We start from the raw sequence: 16,240 nt of genomic DNA on the forward strand, positions 1-16,240 counted from the left end.
CTTTTTGGTTTTTCATAAAGTGTTTTTTTAGACTAGTGGAAAGAAAACATCCAAAAGACACTGTTAAGTGTTTCTTTTATAGCACTTTATCTGTTTGTGTCAATAGATTTCAATTACAATCCATATTTTTAAAGGCTGTTTTCTCAAAATGAGTTTTTTCTTCTACACTGAGCCATAAATCTCCACTTCAGTAGCTCTTACACACATCAAACTTTACAGTTTTATTCCAGTCTATATCCTGAAGGTTTTTACAGAGGGATTTGTTTATATATTATTTGCTTGATTTTATACAACATTTTATTCCCCCCAAAATGGTAAAAAAACATTTTAGAAAACTTGTAATACAAAAACTGTTTGCAATTATCAATGTAATCAATCAACTGGGAGAGTAAGCTCATAACTATTAGTTATTTTTTTACCCTATTTACCTGCAGTGTCTGGCCGTAATGCAACCAACAGAAACTTTAACATAGGCTATAAATGAACCATGGTCACATGACTTCAATAAGCTTTTGACAACTTTGTCCTTATTTACAAACATTTTCCTTGAAAGTTTGCATTACAATATTTTGCAAGCTTGTGATTGTAAACACACTGAGGCTGTGAAAGTGAGTTTATCTGTTAATAGTGATAACATTTAATGTCTCAGACAACATCTGTAGCCCTATTTAGTAGGGATGCACCAAATGTTCAGCACCAAATTTGGCTGAAAATAGCAAAAAAAAAAGCTGTTTTGGTGTTAATAAGGGAAAAGGCAGACTAAATTATAGTGAACAATGGTGTGACGTGATCAAATAGAGGCGTGCACTAATGCAGCAAACATGTGGGCAGTGCGGAAGCATTTAAAACTGTCTGAGAAAGACGCAAAAATCATTCCAAGCACCGACAGCGAGAGACTGTTTGGTATCGCATCGCATGTCTTCCATGAGACGAGAAAATGGTGGTTGTTGCTTGTTACTGTATGAAGACTGAAATCACCAAATGGCCTTAAACCATAGTAAACTACAGTAAGTAAACTACAGAACATTATGTTGTCTAATACACGCACCAATTGTATTTATTCTGACAGCACTGCATCAGCTCCTTAGCCAGGGTTCAAAGAACAAAGCCCCAGGAAAATCTGCGTAATGAGAATCATTCATAAATCTGCTGCTGTCAGCAAAAACTAGTACTGAGGTCTTCTTGCTGGTTTACGCCAAAATAAAAGTCAACATTCATAAATGTAAGTATTGTAATTTTACTGTTGTTCTGTAAAATAAAATAAAAAAGACAAAAATAATGAAAACAATCATTACAACAGCTCTATTAATACATTTATTATAACATTTTCCTTTGCTCATGCTTCATTTATTTGTACATTAAAAACACATGCCTGATTCAAGAAGGGTCTTACAAATGAGCAAAGAATATTATTTTACTAACTTATTAATTTTAAGTTAAATTGTGCTTTGTTGGTAAGCTAAAATGTCTACTAAAATGACAAAAATGTTCAGTGTTAAGTAAATATTTTAAAAAAAATTATAAAAAAAAAAGCACGACAAAACTGTAAAAAGCACATTTTGGCTGTTTAATTTATGCAATGGTGAAAAGAATTGGCAAAATACATGTTTGGTAATTGGCCTTCGGCCCTGTGTTTAATTTTGTCCGGCTTCAGCTTCGGTCAAGAATTTTCATTTCGGTGCATCCCTAGTTTTTAATAACTCTGAATGGATTCGTCTGAAAGGAGGAAGTCATATACACCTAGGATGCCTTTAGGTTGAGTAAATAATATGGTCATTGGTTATTTTTTTTTTTAAAGTTACAATTTACATACTTTTCAACCTCAAATGCTCTTCTTGTCTAGCTTTGAGTGCACTCTGTGTATTTCTGTTCAATACAGTTAGGGTATGTCAAAAAAGTTCCATCTCATTTTCTCCTCCAACCTCAAAATTGTCCTACATTGCTGTTTTACCATTTTTTGTAAAGGGCGTTTGATTTCTTTGCACGTTCACTTTGTAAACACTGGTTTGGTACTTCTGCAGCGTTCTAGGATGATTTTGAAGTTGGAGGAGAAAATGCTATGGGAGTTTTTCGACTTACCCTCACTGTCTTGAACTGGAATACACAAGAGTGCACGCAAAGCTAGACAAGTTGAGCATTTGAGATTAAAAAGTATATAAATTGGGGCTGCTCAATTTTTTTGCAAAAATCATAATCACGATTATTTTGGTCAATATTGTAATCACGATTATTGAAACGATTATGACAGGGTCCAAAACTTTATATAGTGATTAATTTAAAGATAGCAATACAGCGAGAAAAAAGATACAAATAAAAAAAACAGTGCTTTAAAAAAATATTGAATACTTTTATGCAAGTCTAAAGTAGTCTGACAATACTATATATACAGAACAGCACAAGTTTTCTTACGCGCTATTAAAAACACAACATCAAAAAACATTAATAAATCAAGCACGTCCCGTTTAATGAAAGTCAAGTTACATGATTTTGTTGATTTGCATGTGAAATTAGGCTTTTATGGAGGAGCGAAAGCGCACAACTGAAAAGGGGGCGGAATGGGCTGCAATAATCATTTCATCTCGATTACTGCATTTTCGTAATCGTTTGAAGCAGAAATCGAAATCAAAACTGAATTTCGATTAATTGCACAACCCTAGTATAAATTGTAATTTTCTTCAGAAAAATAACCAATCGTTTCACTAGATAAGACCCTTCTTCTTCGGCTGGGATCATTTAGAGCCCTTTGAAGCTGTGTTTAAACTGTATTTTTGAAGTTCAAACTCCGGGGCACCATAGAAGTCCACTATATGGAGAGAAATCCTGAAAGGTTTTGCTGAAAAAACAATTTCTTTACGACTGAAGAAAGAAAGACATGAACATCTTGGATGACAAAGGAAAGAGTACATTATCTGTTAATTTCTTTTCTGGAAGTGAACTTCTCCTTTAATATTCTCTAGTTGCTCATTGCATGTTAGGTCAAATGTGTGTCATCATGCTGTTCAATGCATGTGCATTGCACACTTAGCAGCATGCCGTAGGTTTTGCAGAAAGCCTCTCGTGGTTACCATCAGCACAGCATGCCAGGAAACCCATCCGACTGCAGCAGCATAACGCAATAAACATCTCTGTCAGCTACAAGCTTTCAGATGGTGATCATTGAGTCGATGTGATTAGAGGCAGAACCAAATACTCCCAGCGAGAGGATTTACGCTGAAGTGAAGGTTAATAGCTCAACACCTGATATCGGAGAGAACGAGAGAGTCGAGTGCAGGAAAAACTCCCCGCATCTGTGCGGAGCTGCATGACTTGCAGCCTGTCGGGTTAATCGATACTTGTTGATGGAGCGAATCAGAGCTGTCTAACCCACTCGACCAAGACGCTGATCGAAGAGGAAGACAGCAGTTCACAGATGACCTTGAGTTGTTACGACAGTAACTGATAGAGAAGCTGATTGCAGATTGTTCAGATCAAGCACTGCCCACTTAGGAAGAGAGCATCTGATTGACATGTGAAATGACCAATGACAGCTCTGAGTTTGTATCTCACTATTTGGTCTTTTCTTTTCAGGGTTGCTGGTTTATACAGTTGAGGTCAAAAGTTTACACCCCCCTTTTGGAATCTGCAAAATGTTAATTATTTAACCAAAATAAGAGGGATCATACAAAAAGCATGTTTTTTGTTTAATTTGCACTGACCTGAATAAGATATTTCACATAGAATAGGTTTACATATAGTCCACCTGAGAAAATAATAGTTGCATTTATAAAAATGACCCTGTTCAAAAGTTCTTACCTGAATGATCCACAGCTGTGTTTTTTGTTTAGTGACAGTTGTTCATGAGTCCCTTGTTTGTTCTGAACAGTTAAACTGCCTGCTGTTCTTTAGAATAATCCTTCAGGTTTCACAAATTCTTTGGTTTTTTTGTGTGTGTATTTGAACCCTTTCCAACAATGACTGTATGATTGTGAGATCCATCTTTTGACACTGAGGACATCTGAGGGACTCATATGTAGCTATTACAGAAGGTTCAAACACTCACTGATGCATTAAGAGCAGGGGGTGAAAACTTTTTGAATTTGAAGATCAGGGTAAATTTAACTTATTTTATCTTCTGGGAACATGTAAGTATCTTCTTTAGCTTCTGAAAGGCAGTACTAAATGAAAAAATATGATATTTAGGTAAAATAAGAAAAATGTACACATTTCCATCCATTTCAAAAGTTTTCACCCCCAGCTCTTAATGCATGGTGTTTCCTTCTGGAGCATCAGTGAGTGTTTGAACCTTCTGTAATAGTTGCATATGAGTCCCTCAGTTGTCCTCAGTGTGAAAAGATAGATCTCAAAATCAAACAATCATCATTGGAAAGGGTTCAAATACACAAAAATACTGAAAAAACAAAGAATTTGTGGAATCTGAAGAACAGCAGGCAGTTTAACTGTTCAGGACAAACTCATGAACAACTATCACTAAACAAAAAACACAGCTGTGGATCATTCAGGTAACAACTCAGCGTATGTAAACTTTTAAACATTTTTATTAATTCAACTATTATTTTCTGACTTCATGTAAACGTCTTTTATGTGAAATGTCTTATTCAGGTCAGTACTAAATAAACAATAACATGCATTTTGTATGAACCCTCTTATTTTGGTAAAATAATTAACATTTTGCAGATTCCGAACGGGGAATGTAAACTATTGACCTCAACTGTACAAGAAAGATGGAACTGCGAGATATAAACTCTCAATTGCGATTAACAATGTTAAATGACCTGTTTTATGTTGTTATTCTGTGGTGGAAATTAATTTATAGAAGTAAATCTGAAATCAACATACACTACCAGTCAAACAAATTAGCGAATAAAATGCTTTTGAAAGCCACTTCTGCTTCCCAAGGCTAAATTTATTTGATTAAATGATCCAGTAGAAAATGTAAAAATGTGAAATATTTTATATTTTATGTATATTATTATAATTTAAAATACATGTCTTCCAAGTAAATATCTGTTAAAATGTAATTTATTCCTGTGATGCATCATTACTTCAGTGTTTAGTGTCACATGATCCTTCAGAAATCATTCTAAATTGCTGATTTGCAACTCAAGAAACATTTCTGATTATTATCAGCGTTAAAAGCACTTCATAAATTTGTGGAAACTGCAATACATTTTATTTTTCAGCACTCACAGATGAATATAAAGTTCAAAAGAACAGCATTTATTTAAAATAGAAATACTTACTGTCACTTTTGATCAATATAATACATCCCTTCTGAATCAAAAAATGTACTTACTCCAAACTTTTAAGCAGTAGAGTGTTAATGTAAGTAGATCTCTGATTGAATCAGTGAACGCACACATGTTAAAATGCCCCAGTAATTCTTTGGCTCTTTTAATGTTGCTCTATGAATGCATCTTAGTTCATGGCCGTGTTATTTGTTTGTTTATCAGATGCAGAAATGCTCTTTTTGTGTCTGAAAATGAAAAGAAGCCCAATAATATTACAGGCGTTTGTTTGCCTAAAGATTATTGTGCTGTTTTGTATCTTGATACACATTTGAAGGGAGAAAAATGAAATTCAGACTTCAGTCTGATTAAAAAATACAGTAATATTATTACAATTTTAAATAGCTGTCTTCTATGTGAATATATTGTAAAATCTAATTTATTCCTCTGATGCAAAGCTGAATTTTTACCATCATTACTCCAGTCTTCAGTGTCACATGATGCTTTAGAAATCATTCTAATATGCTGATTTTTTTTTTACTGCAAATGCATCTCATGCATTGGTCTAAGATCACCTCTCTGAACTATTACCTGTTTGATTTTGCATTTATGTTCAACTCATGAATGGAGCAGATTGTCCTGTAAATCTGAGTTGTTCATGGATTACCGGAGTGTCTCGGCTTCATCCAACACCTCTAAAACTGACCCAGATTTGGATTCAGGATGACCTCACTGTCACGAGTCCGGTGCTGCCATTATTCCGGCGGTCACTGTGGTAATCTGCAGTCACATGACTCCTGCTGTCAGGAGGAACAGGAGTCAGAGAAGCAGAGAAATAAAACAATAAGCCATGAGAGACTCAATAAGCCATGTTACGATGCAAAGCTGCAAGAGCTTTACCATGGTGAACGACCTCCTTTATTCAACAGCAATATGATTAAAAAATGTATTTATACACGCTGATAATATTCAGAAATGTTTCTTGAGCAGCAAATCAGCATATTAGGATCATGTGACACTGAAGACTGTAATGATGCTGAAAATTCTGCTTCGCATCACAGGAATAAATTATATTTTAAAATATATTCACTCAAAAAAATGTTATTTTAAATTGTAATAATATTTCACAATTTTGCTATTTTTATTGTATTTTTAACAACAAATTCTGCGGTTAAAAAGCCTTGTAAGCAACTCTTCTGTAGTTTTATTATTGTGTCATCATGATGGTTTGAATGAAAGTCTGTGATAATGGACATGGACGTGTTTCACATGATATCATTCACATTGTGTGTATCTGTTGGTAGTCATTACTGTTTTTAATAAAAGTGTAATTAGTAGTAGTTTTGAGAATTAGTTGAAGGAGACTGATAACATGTACACAAGATTTTTAAAGTCTCTTCTGCTCATCAAGCCTGCATTTATTTGATTTAAAGTGCAGCAAAAACTTTTAAAGTGCAGTAAAAAAATTTCAGCAAAATAACATTTTGAATATATTTTAAAATGTAATTTATTCTTGTGATTTCAAATCTGAATTTTTAGCATCATTGCTCCAGTCTTTAGTGTCCTTCAGAATTTCTTCTGATTTGCTGCTCAAAAAACATTATTATTATGTTGAAAACAGTAGAATTTTTCAGGTTTCTTTGATGAATAGAAAGTTCTGTAGAGCAGCTTTTATCTGAAATAGAAATCTTTTGTAACATTATAAATGTCTTTATTATAATTTTTGATCAATTTAAAGCATCCTTGCTAAATAAATCTATTAATTTCTATCATTTCTCTTGCGTTTTATTTCAGATAAATGCTGATCTTTGCATTTTTCTGTTCATCAAACAATCCTGAAACAAATGCACTCAACTGTTTTAAATATTAATAATAATAAATGTTTCTTGAGCAAATCAGCATATTAGAATGATTTCTAAAGGATCATGTGACACTGAAGAATCAGCTTTGATCACAGAAATAAATTACATTTTAAAATATATTCAAATAGAACGCAGTTATTTTAAATTGTAAAATATTTTCACAATTTTTCTGTGTTACCATACTTTGGATCAAATAAATGCAGGCTTGGTGAGCAGAAGACACTTCTTTAAAAGTCTTACTGTTCAAAAACTTTTGACTGGTAGTGTATCTGTGCAGTTTTATTGGATTGTTCTGGTTTTAATAAAAAAAAAACTGGACATCTATGATGATATTTATAATGCATCCAACAGATCATGTGAAGTGTCTCTCACAGTTATTAGATTTCATGTTTCACACTCTCTCATGGGTCATAAGTGTGGCTCCAGTCAGACTGTTAACCTGAACGATTCAGCGTTTATAACTGATCTGCTATTTAAAGCCGCATAAAACACTTGCACCAGCTTGTGCTACAGTATTGTTATTAATCAATATGTGTTGAGCTTGGACCACAAACCCTTTAAGTAGCACGCGTATAATTGTAGCAATAGCCAAAAATACATTTTATGGGTCAAATTTAAAAATTTTCCAAAAGTCATTAGGATATTAAGATTATGTTTCATGAAAATATTTTGTACATTTCCTACCATTAATATATGAAAACTTAATTTTTGATTAGTAATATGCATTGCTAAGAACTTCATTTGGACAACTTTAAAGGCGATTCTCTCAATATTTAGATTTTTTTTTTTGCTATCTCAGCCAAATATTGGCATATCCTAACAACCATACATCAATGGAAAGCTTATTTAATAAGCTTTCAGATGATGTACAAATCTCAATTTCAAAAAATGGACCCTTATGACTGGTTTTGTGGTCCAGGGTCACATTTATGTAACTTGTTTATACACACACAGTGGTCAAACACTGTCCTAAAACAGCACAAAATAAAATCAACAGTTTGCATAAACAAGTATAAATCATGTTTACAGTATTGCACTTCCAGTGCTGGTCTATTTGAGGTTAGATGTTATCGTTAAATATAGATGTTATATGAGCCATAATGTTTCTAAATCATCCTGTTGAGGTGGGAATACTGTTTATGTTTTGCTCCATGTAAACAGTGCTTTACAGATAGTTGCATCACAAACCTTTCTGGCATTCTTGCACATGTTGTTTAAAAGTTACTAGATTTTTATGGCATTTTTTGATTTGTCTTAAAGGGACAGTTCACCCAAAAATGAAAATTGTCATATTTTACTTGCCCTCAAGTTGTTTCAAACTTGTATGAGTTTCTTTCTTCTGTTAAACACAAAATAACATATTTTGAAGAATGTTGGTAACCAAACAGTTGACGGCAGCCATTGACTTCAATTGTATTTTTTTTAAATGCTATGGAAGTCAATTTGTGTTTTGGTTTTGTGTTCTTTTAAATGAGTGCCTATTTAGAGTTTTCTCATGCTCTTTCATCAGGCGATCATCAACAGCACGATCAGCCCCAACATGACATTCACCAAGACATCTCAGAAGTTCGGTCAGTGGGCGGACAGTCGAGCGAACACAGTCTATGGCCTCGGATTCGCCACGGAGCAGCAGCTGCACCAGGTGTGAACGTCAGGACAATAAAACTGCTTTAATGGCCTGTTTATAGAGAAACAACACAGAATGCATTGTGCAAGTACATGAGTGCAAATGTTTCAAAAGAGATTAAGAAGGTGGATTAAAAACCAACATAATATAGTTTTGCACAGACATGTTTGCAAATACTTGCATCACTTCTTATATAATACTGCATTATGTGTTTTTGTTGCAGTTTGCTGAACGTTTTAAAGAGGTGAAGGAAGCTACACGTCTGGCCAGAGAGAAATCGCAGGACAAGATAGAGCTGAGCACCGCAGCTCTCAGTATCGCAGCACCTCAGGTGTGACATCATTCATTTTGCATACAATGCGTACATAAACAGGTTGTGCAGGCGTGTTTTTGTCACCGTATCTTGAATTGAGGGTGTATTTTTGCTGGCATTTTTGCCTCAAGCCCCAGTTAATTTCCGACCCTGCTTGCAAGCACCCACAACACCCTAACTGCTTTGCTAAGCAGTAATAACTGTATAAAGGTGACTTAACAACCACTCTAAACATTTTTATTAACCACATTGCATTGCCCAGCCCACACCTGGCAACACTGGACAGCTTAGAAACCAAACAGAAATTTGAAATGACAGAAATTTAGAACATCTAAGCAGCTGTATGGCAACACCCTGGCAACCACCCAACATTCTAGTAACCTGGCATCCTTAGAAACATCCTAGTAACCACCCACAACACTTTAGCTGGCAACCACCAAACATTCTAGAAGTCTGGCAATACATTAAAGCCGCATAGCAACACCCTGGCATCCCTGGAACTCACAACCTGTTAGCAGCTGCATAGCAACACCCTGGCAAATTTTAGAAGCCTGGCAATGCTTTAAAGCCACTCCTTAGCAACCATATAGCAACATCCTAACAACCACTCACAACACTTTAGCAGCTGCATAGAAATGCTCTGGCAACCACTCAACATTCTAACAGCTAGGCAGTGCATTGAAGCTATTCCTTAGCAACCACATAGCAACATCCTAACAACCACTCACAGCACTTTAGAAGCTGCATAGCAATGCCCTGGCAACCACTGAACAGTCTAGCAGCCTGGCAATGCTTTGAAGACACTCTTTAGCAACCAAATAGCAACATCCTAACAACCACTCACAGCACCTTAGCAGCTGCATGGCAATCGCTTTGGCAACTATGCAACATTTCTAGTAGCCAAAACATTCATTGAAGCCACCACATAGCAAAATCCTACCAACCATTTACAAAACTTTAACAGCTGCATAAAAACACCCTGGCAACCACGCAGCATTCTAGCAGCCAGAAAATGCATTGAAGCCACTCCTTAGCAACCACATAGCAACACCCTCACAACACTTTAGCAGCTGCATAGCAACGCCCCTGGCAACCAACCAACATGCTAGTAGCCTAGCAACATGTTGAAGCAACTCTGTATAGAACCGCATAGCAAAAGCCTTACAACCACTCACAAATTTTAGAAGCTGCATAGCAACGCTCTTGCAACCTTGGCACTCACAACACTCTACACACTCAAAAAAATAAGTCATTGGATGAACTCAATTTAATTGAGGGCAGGATTTCCATCCAATAAATATGTGTGACCCCAACTCATAAAAAACAAATTCATGCAATAAAATGTAATTGAGTTGGGCCAACTCAATTTGATCAAATATAGTTTCAATGAAATTGATACGTTTATGAAGTAATTATTTTATGCTTGTTGAACTCAATCTAAAACATTTAACTGGAAAACAAATAACTAGGCAGAAATTCTTCTACACTCAAAAAATGATACATTGGATTTACTTAACTTTAGGCATTAACCAACTTATTAGGCATTAGCCATAAGATGGCTTTGTTACATCCATGGCATGCCCAAAGTAGTTGTTTATTTTATTATTAAAACAACTTTAACTTATGTTATCAGGTCCTCAACCCAAGCACATGCTCTATGCATTCACCACAATGGTAACCCCCCAAAACACTACCATACCAGAAACTGCTTTAAATACAAACATAAAAGAACATTAAACATTAACAAGTCTCCCAATTGTATCATTTTATTAAAAAAATGCATAAAATAAAATTTTATTTCAACATTTACTCTCCTTATCCAACCGTGTGCAAAGCATGATGGGAAGGGGAAATCCACCTCCTAGTTACGCAAGTAAAATAATTTATGTACTCTCAACTCCACTTAATTGAAATACGTTCTTTCAAAATGAAAATATTGAGTTGAACCAAAACGAAACTGTTTCAAATCAGTTTAACACAATGCAATTGTTTAAATGGGAAACCTAACACAATGGTGTTAAATGAAAAAGATTTTTTTAAATTAACTGTACAGTGTGGTAGAATCATTTTTTTGAGTGCATTGCAACCTCCCAACATTCTAACAGCCTGGTAAAGCATTGCAGCAACTCCTTAGCAATATCCTAGCAACTACTCACAACACTATAGAAACTGCATAGCACCGCCTTGTCAACCACCCAACATTCAAGAACCCTGATATTGCATTAAAGCTGCATAGCAACACCCTGGCAACCCTGGCATTCACAACACTTTACCAGCTACAGAGCAACACATTGGCAACCACGTAACATTCATGCAGCCTGGAAAAGCATTGAAGATGCATAGCAACGCCCCAACAACCCTGGCACTCTAAAAACTTTAGTATCTGCTTAGCAATGTCCTGGCAACCACCTAACATTCTAGCAGCATGGCAACACATTGCAGCCACTCCTTACCAACCACATAGCAACATCCTAGCAACACCCTGGGAACCATCCAACTTCTAACGGCCTGGCAACTCATTAAAGCTGCAAAGCAACCACCCTGGTAGCGGAACAACATTCTAGAATCCTGAAAAAAATATTAAAGCCGTTTAGCATCAACCAGGCAACCACCCAACATTCTAGTAGCATGACAACACATTGTAGCCACTCTTTACCAACCACATAGCAACATCCTAACAACCACTCACAACATTTTAGCAGCTGCATAGCAACACCCTGCAGCCACCCAACATTCTAGAACCCTGGCAACACACTGATGCCACTTTCTAGCATCCACATAGCAACATCCTAACAACCACTCATAACACTTTAGCAGCTGCATAACAACACCCTGGCAACCCTGGCACTTGCAACACTTTAGCAGCTGCATAGCAACACCCTGGCAACCACCCAACATTCTAGAAGCCTGGTAACACATTGATGCCACTCCTTAGAAACCATATAACAACATTCTATCAACCACTCCAGCACTTCAACAGCTGCATTGCAACGACCTGGCAACCCTTGCACTCACAACATTTTAGCAACACCATGGCAACGGACCAGAACTGCCTTTTTTTCCCTGTACTTCCGCTGTTCATCTGACAGATCTCGTGCGTGCGTGTGTGTGTGTGTGTGTGTGTGTGTGTGTGTGTGTGTGTGTGTGTGGTAAGTGAAGGGTTACTGTAATCCTAGAGCAGGATGAGCTGGGTCATTCGTCTCACTGGGAAGTGAGAGTAGAACTAGGACAGTGATAAAATTATCTGGAGCCGTCCTGTTCGCTCTCTGCCAGCGTCTGTCTTCTCATATGATGTCGAGCTGCTCATCTTTTCAGGTCATCAGGCTGATTGAGTGGCATTACCCAGACCTCTCGACCTCCGGACGAGAGCCGTTTGTTCTGCTGTTCACACTGAATGCTGCACAATGCGCTTCAGTTTAAATTTTGTCCACGTATGTTCTCGTTACACTATCTTGAGGACTTTATCAAGCTTCAGCAGAAGAATGCATTCTTCAGTACTGTTTTAGAGTGTTAAACATGGTTACATTCACACACAGTTCAGTTATAAAACAGAGTGACACCTGAAATCTAGATGCGATCAAGATGCACAACTAAATTTTGATCATGAGTTTGGTTTATTATTACCTAAAAGAGGTTTTAGGCTTGATTTGGACTTTTGGATTTTGGACTTAGAGATTTATGAGTTTCTTTCCTTCAGTTACTCATTCATACAGACCATATTCAGTCTTGCTCCTGTTGTGAGAACAAGCCAATTGGAGAGCTGCAAATATTGTTTTGATTAGAGTAATATGCATTGCTAAGAACTTCATTTGGACAACTTTAAAGGCGATTTTCTCAGTATTTAGATTTTTTTTTTTCTCCAGATTCCAGATTTTCAAATAGGTGTATCTCGGACAAATATTGTCCTATCCTAACAAACCATATATCAGTGGAAAGCTTATTTATTCATTATGATGTATAAATCTCAAAAAAAAAAAAAAAAAACCTTATGACTGGTTAAAATATATTAACTGTAAAATATATTAAATATATTATGACTGTAAATATATTAATTCATTTATTTACTTAAAATATATATAAATATGTATTATTAATAAAAATAAGTATACAGTCGTGGCCAAAAGTTTTGAGAATTACATAAATATTGGAAATTGGAAAAGTTGCTGCTTAAGTTTTTATAATAGCAATTTGCATATACTCCAGAATGTTATGAAGAGTGATCAGATGAATTGCATAGTCCTTCTTTGCCATGAAAATTAACTTAATCCCGAAAAAACTTTCCACTGCATTGTTAAGAAGGCTTCGGGGCATCCAAGAAAGTCCAGCAAGCGCCAGGATGGTCTCCTAAAGAGGATTGAGCTGCGGGATCGGAGTGCCACCAGTGCAGAGCTTGCTCAGGAATGGCAGCAGGCAGGTGTGAGCGCATCTGACGCACAGTGAGGACAAGACTTTTGGAAGATGGCCTGGTGTCAAGAAGGGCAGCAAAGAAGCCACTTCTCTCCAAAAAAACATCAGGGACAGATTGATCTTCTGCAAAAAGTCTGGCGAATGGACTGCTGAGGACTGGGGCAAAGTCATATTCTCAGATGAAGCCTCTTTCCGATTGTTTGGGGCATCTGGAAAAAGGCTTGTCCGGAGAAGAAAAGGTGAGCGCTACCATCAGTCCTGTGTCATGCCAACAGTAAAGCATCCTGAGACCATTCATGTGTGGGGTTGCTTCTCATCCAAGGGAGTGGGCTCACTCACAATTTTGCCCAAAAACACAGCCATGAATAAAGAATGGTATCAAAACACCCTCCAACAGCAACTTCTTCCAACAATCCAACAACAGTTTGGTGAAGAACAATGCATTTTCCAGCACGATGGAGCACCGTGCCATAAGGCAAAAGTGATAACTAAGTGGCTCGGGGACCAAAACGTTGAAATTTTGGGTCCATGGCTTGGAAACTCCCCAGATCTTAATCCCATTGAGAACTTGTGGTCAATCCTCAAGAGGCGGGTGGACAAACAAAACCCACTAATTCTGACAAACTCCAGAAGTTGATTGAGAGCATGTCCAGTCGAATTGCAGAGGTCCTGAAAAAGAAGGGCCAACACTGCAAATACTGACTCTTTGCATAAATGGCATGTAATTGTCGATAAAAGCCTTTGAAACGTATGAAGTGCTTGTAATTATATTTCAGTACATCACAGAAACAACTGAAACAAAGATCTAAAAAAAACTTTGTGAAATTAATATTTGTGTAATTCTCAAAACTTTTGGCCACGACTGTATTTATATATTTTAAATATATTTATTTATATTAAAGATGTATTTATATATTTTAAACTACAAAGCGTTGCTTCAAATATTAATATTTATTATTAATAAAAATAAATATATATTTAAAATTTCAAAACCCTATATATTTTTATTTATTTTTTATGTTGTATACTACAAAGATTTAAATAATATATTTTTAAATATATCTAATATAAATATAAAGATGTATTTATATATTTTAAACTACAACGCGTTGCTTAAAATATTAATATTTATTATTAATATAAATAAATATATATTTAAAATATCAAAGAAATAACCCTATATATTTTTAAATATATATATATATATATATATATATATATATATATATATATATATATATATATATATATATATTATAGGGCTGTCAAATGATTACAATTTTTAATCAGATTAATCAGAATTTTCAGTGGATTAATCACTATTTGCAACTACACCTCAATCCTAACCATTTTTTTCTGAAATGCATACCAAAAGATAAATAACAGGACACAGATACATAATTTTCATATTATGTCTGTTTATTAACACAACCAAATAATGGTGGTTTAAATCAAGCCCTCGATGTCCCACTTACGTGCAACAGACTGTTCTTTACAAGCCTCCGCAAAATGACGCTCCTCAGTTTTTAATATAGTCAGCGCAAAAGACTTAAAGGGATAGTTCACCCAAAAATGAAAATTTGTTTATTTTGTTTATTTGCTTACCCCCAGGGCATCCGAGATGTAGGTGACTTTGTTTCCTCAGCAGAACACAAACGAAGATTTTTAACGAAAACAGGTGCAGTCTGTCAGTCATTTAATGGACATTGATGGGCACCAGACCTTTAAAAGTAAACAAAAACATACACAGACAAATCCAAATTACACCCTGCAGCTCGTGACGATACATTGATGTCTTAAGACACGAAACGATCGGGTTTTGCGAAAAACTGAACAGTATTTATATCATTTTTTACCTTTGATACACAGCCACGTCCATCTGTCCTGAGCACGAGTTTAGCATCAGTCACGTTACATGTGAACACGCTCTGTCGTAGAATACGCAAACGCCGGAAGCGATCTGTTGCATGTATACGACACTCATTGTTTCCACAGTGCACAGAGATTGTGGGTATAGCGGCTATTCAGAATGGTAATTACTTGCGCTTATCCTGATTGTTCAAACCGATTTAAAGCTAAAAGATTACGTTTACTTGCGTAAACTCATCCGGGACTTTTCACTGATTTCCCCTTACGGCGTTTGCGTATTCTACGCCAGAGCGCTACACATGTCACGAGCCGGATGCTAAACTCGTGCTCATGACAATTGGACGTGGCTGTGTATCAAAGGTAAAAAATGACATAAATACAGTTCAGTTTCTCGCAAAAAACGATCGTTTCATGTAATTTGGATTTGTCTGTACATGTTTTTGTCTACTTGTAATGGTCTGGTGCCCATCCACCTCCATTATTTGACTGGCAGACTGCACCGGTTTCCGTTAAAAATCTTGGTTTGTGTTCTGCTGAGGAAACAAAGTCACCTACATCTTGGATGCCCTGGGGGTAAGCAGATAAACATCAAATTTTCATTTTTGGGTGAACTATCCCTTTAAGTTCCCACGTGTCACTGATGTAATGTGCAGTTACTCCGAGGTAATTGTTGTTACTCACTAATGTCCAATGGTCTCCTGTCAGGGCGATATAATTTACTTGAGCCAAGACCTCTTTCCTTTTTTTCTTTTTCGTTTTCATAGAGCTCGTAGATTTTCGTCATAACTGTGGCTCTTGACGGTGGCTTATAGGATGAGTCTTGAGACGCCACTTGCAAAACATCCATGAAGCCTGAGTCTTCTACAATGCTAATGGGTCTACAATCCTTTGCAATCCATTTTGCTATTGTGTTGGTCAAATTATCTGAGGTTGATTT

The 16,240-nt window shown here is 36.1% G+C and overlaps 1 protein-coding gene across 1 annotated transcript in view; it reads left to right on the forward strand.

Moving 5' to 3' along the window:
- Window positions 1-16,240, forward strand: part of LOC141343821 (homer protein homolog 3) — a 38,418-nt gene that overhangs the window by 14,771 nt on the left and 7,407 nt on the right. The window contains exons 4-6 of the mRNA XM_073848478.1: window positions 8,598-8,729; window positions 8,938-9,045; window positions 12,343-12,398. Of these exons, the coding sequence (XP_073704579.1) occupies window positions 8,598-8,729; window positions 8,938-9,045; window positions 12,343-12,398 (296 nt within the window). The remainder of the gene's footprint in view (window positions 1-8,597; window positions 8,730-8,937; window positions 9,046-12,342; window positions 12,399-16,240) is intronic.

The sequence above is a fragment of the Garra rufa genome, chromosome 10, assembly GCF_049309525.1.
Source record: "Garra rufa chromosome 10, GarRuf1.0, whole genome shotgun sequence".
Taxonomy (NCBI): Eukaryota; Metazoa; Chordata; class Actinopteri; order Cypriniformes; family Cyprinidae; genus Garra; species Garra rufa.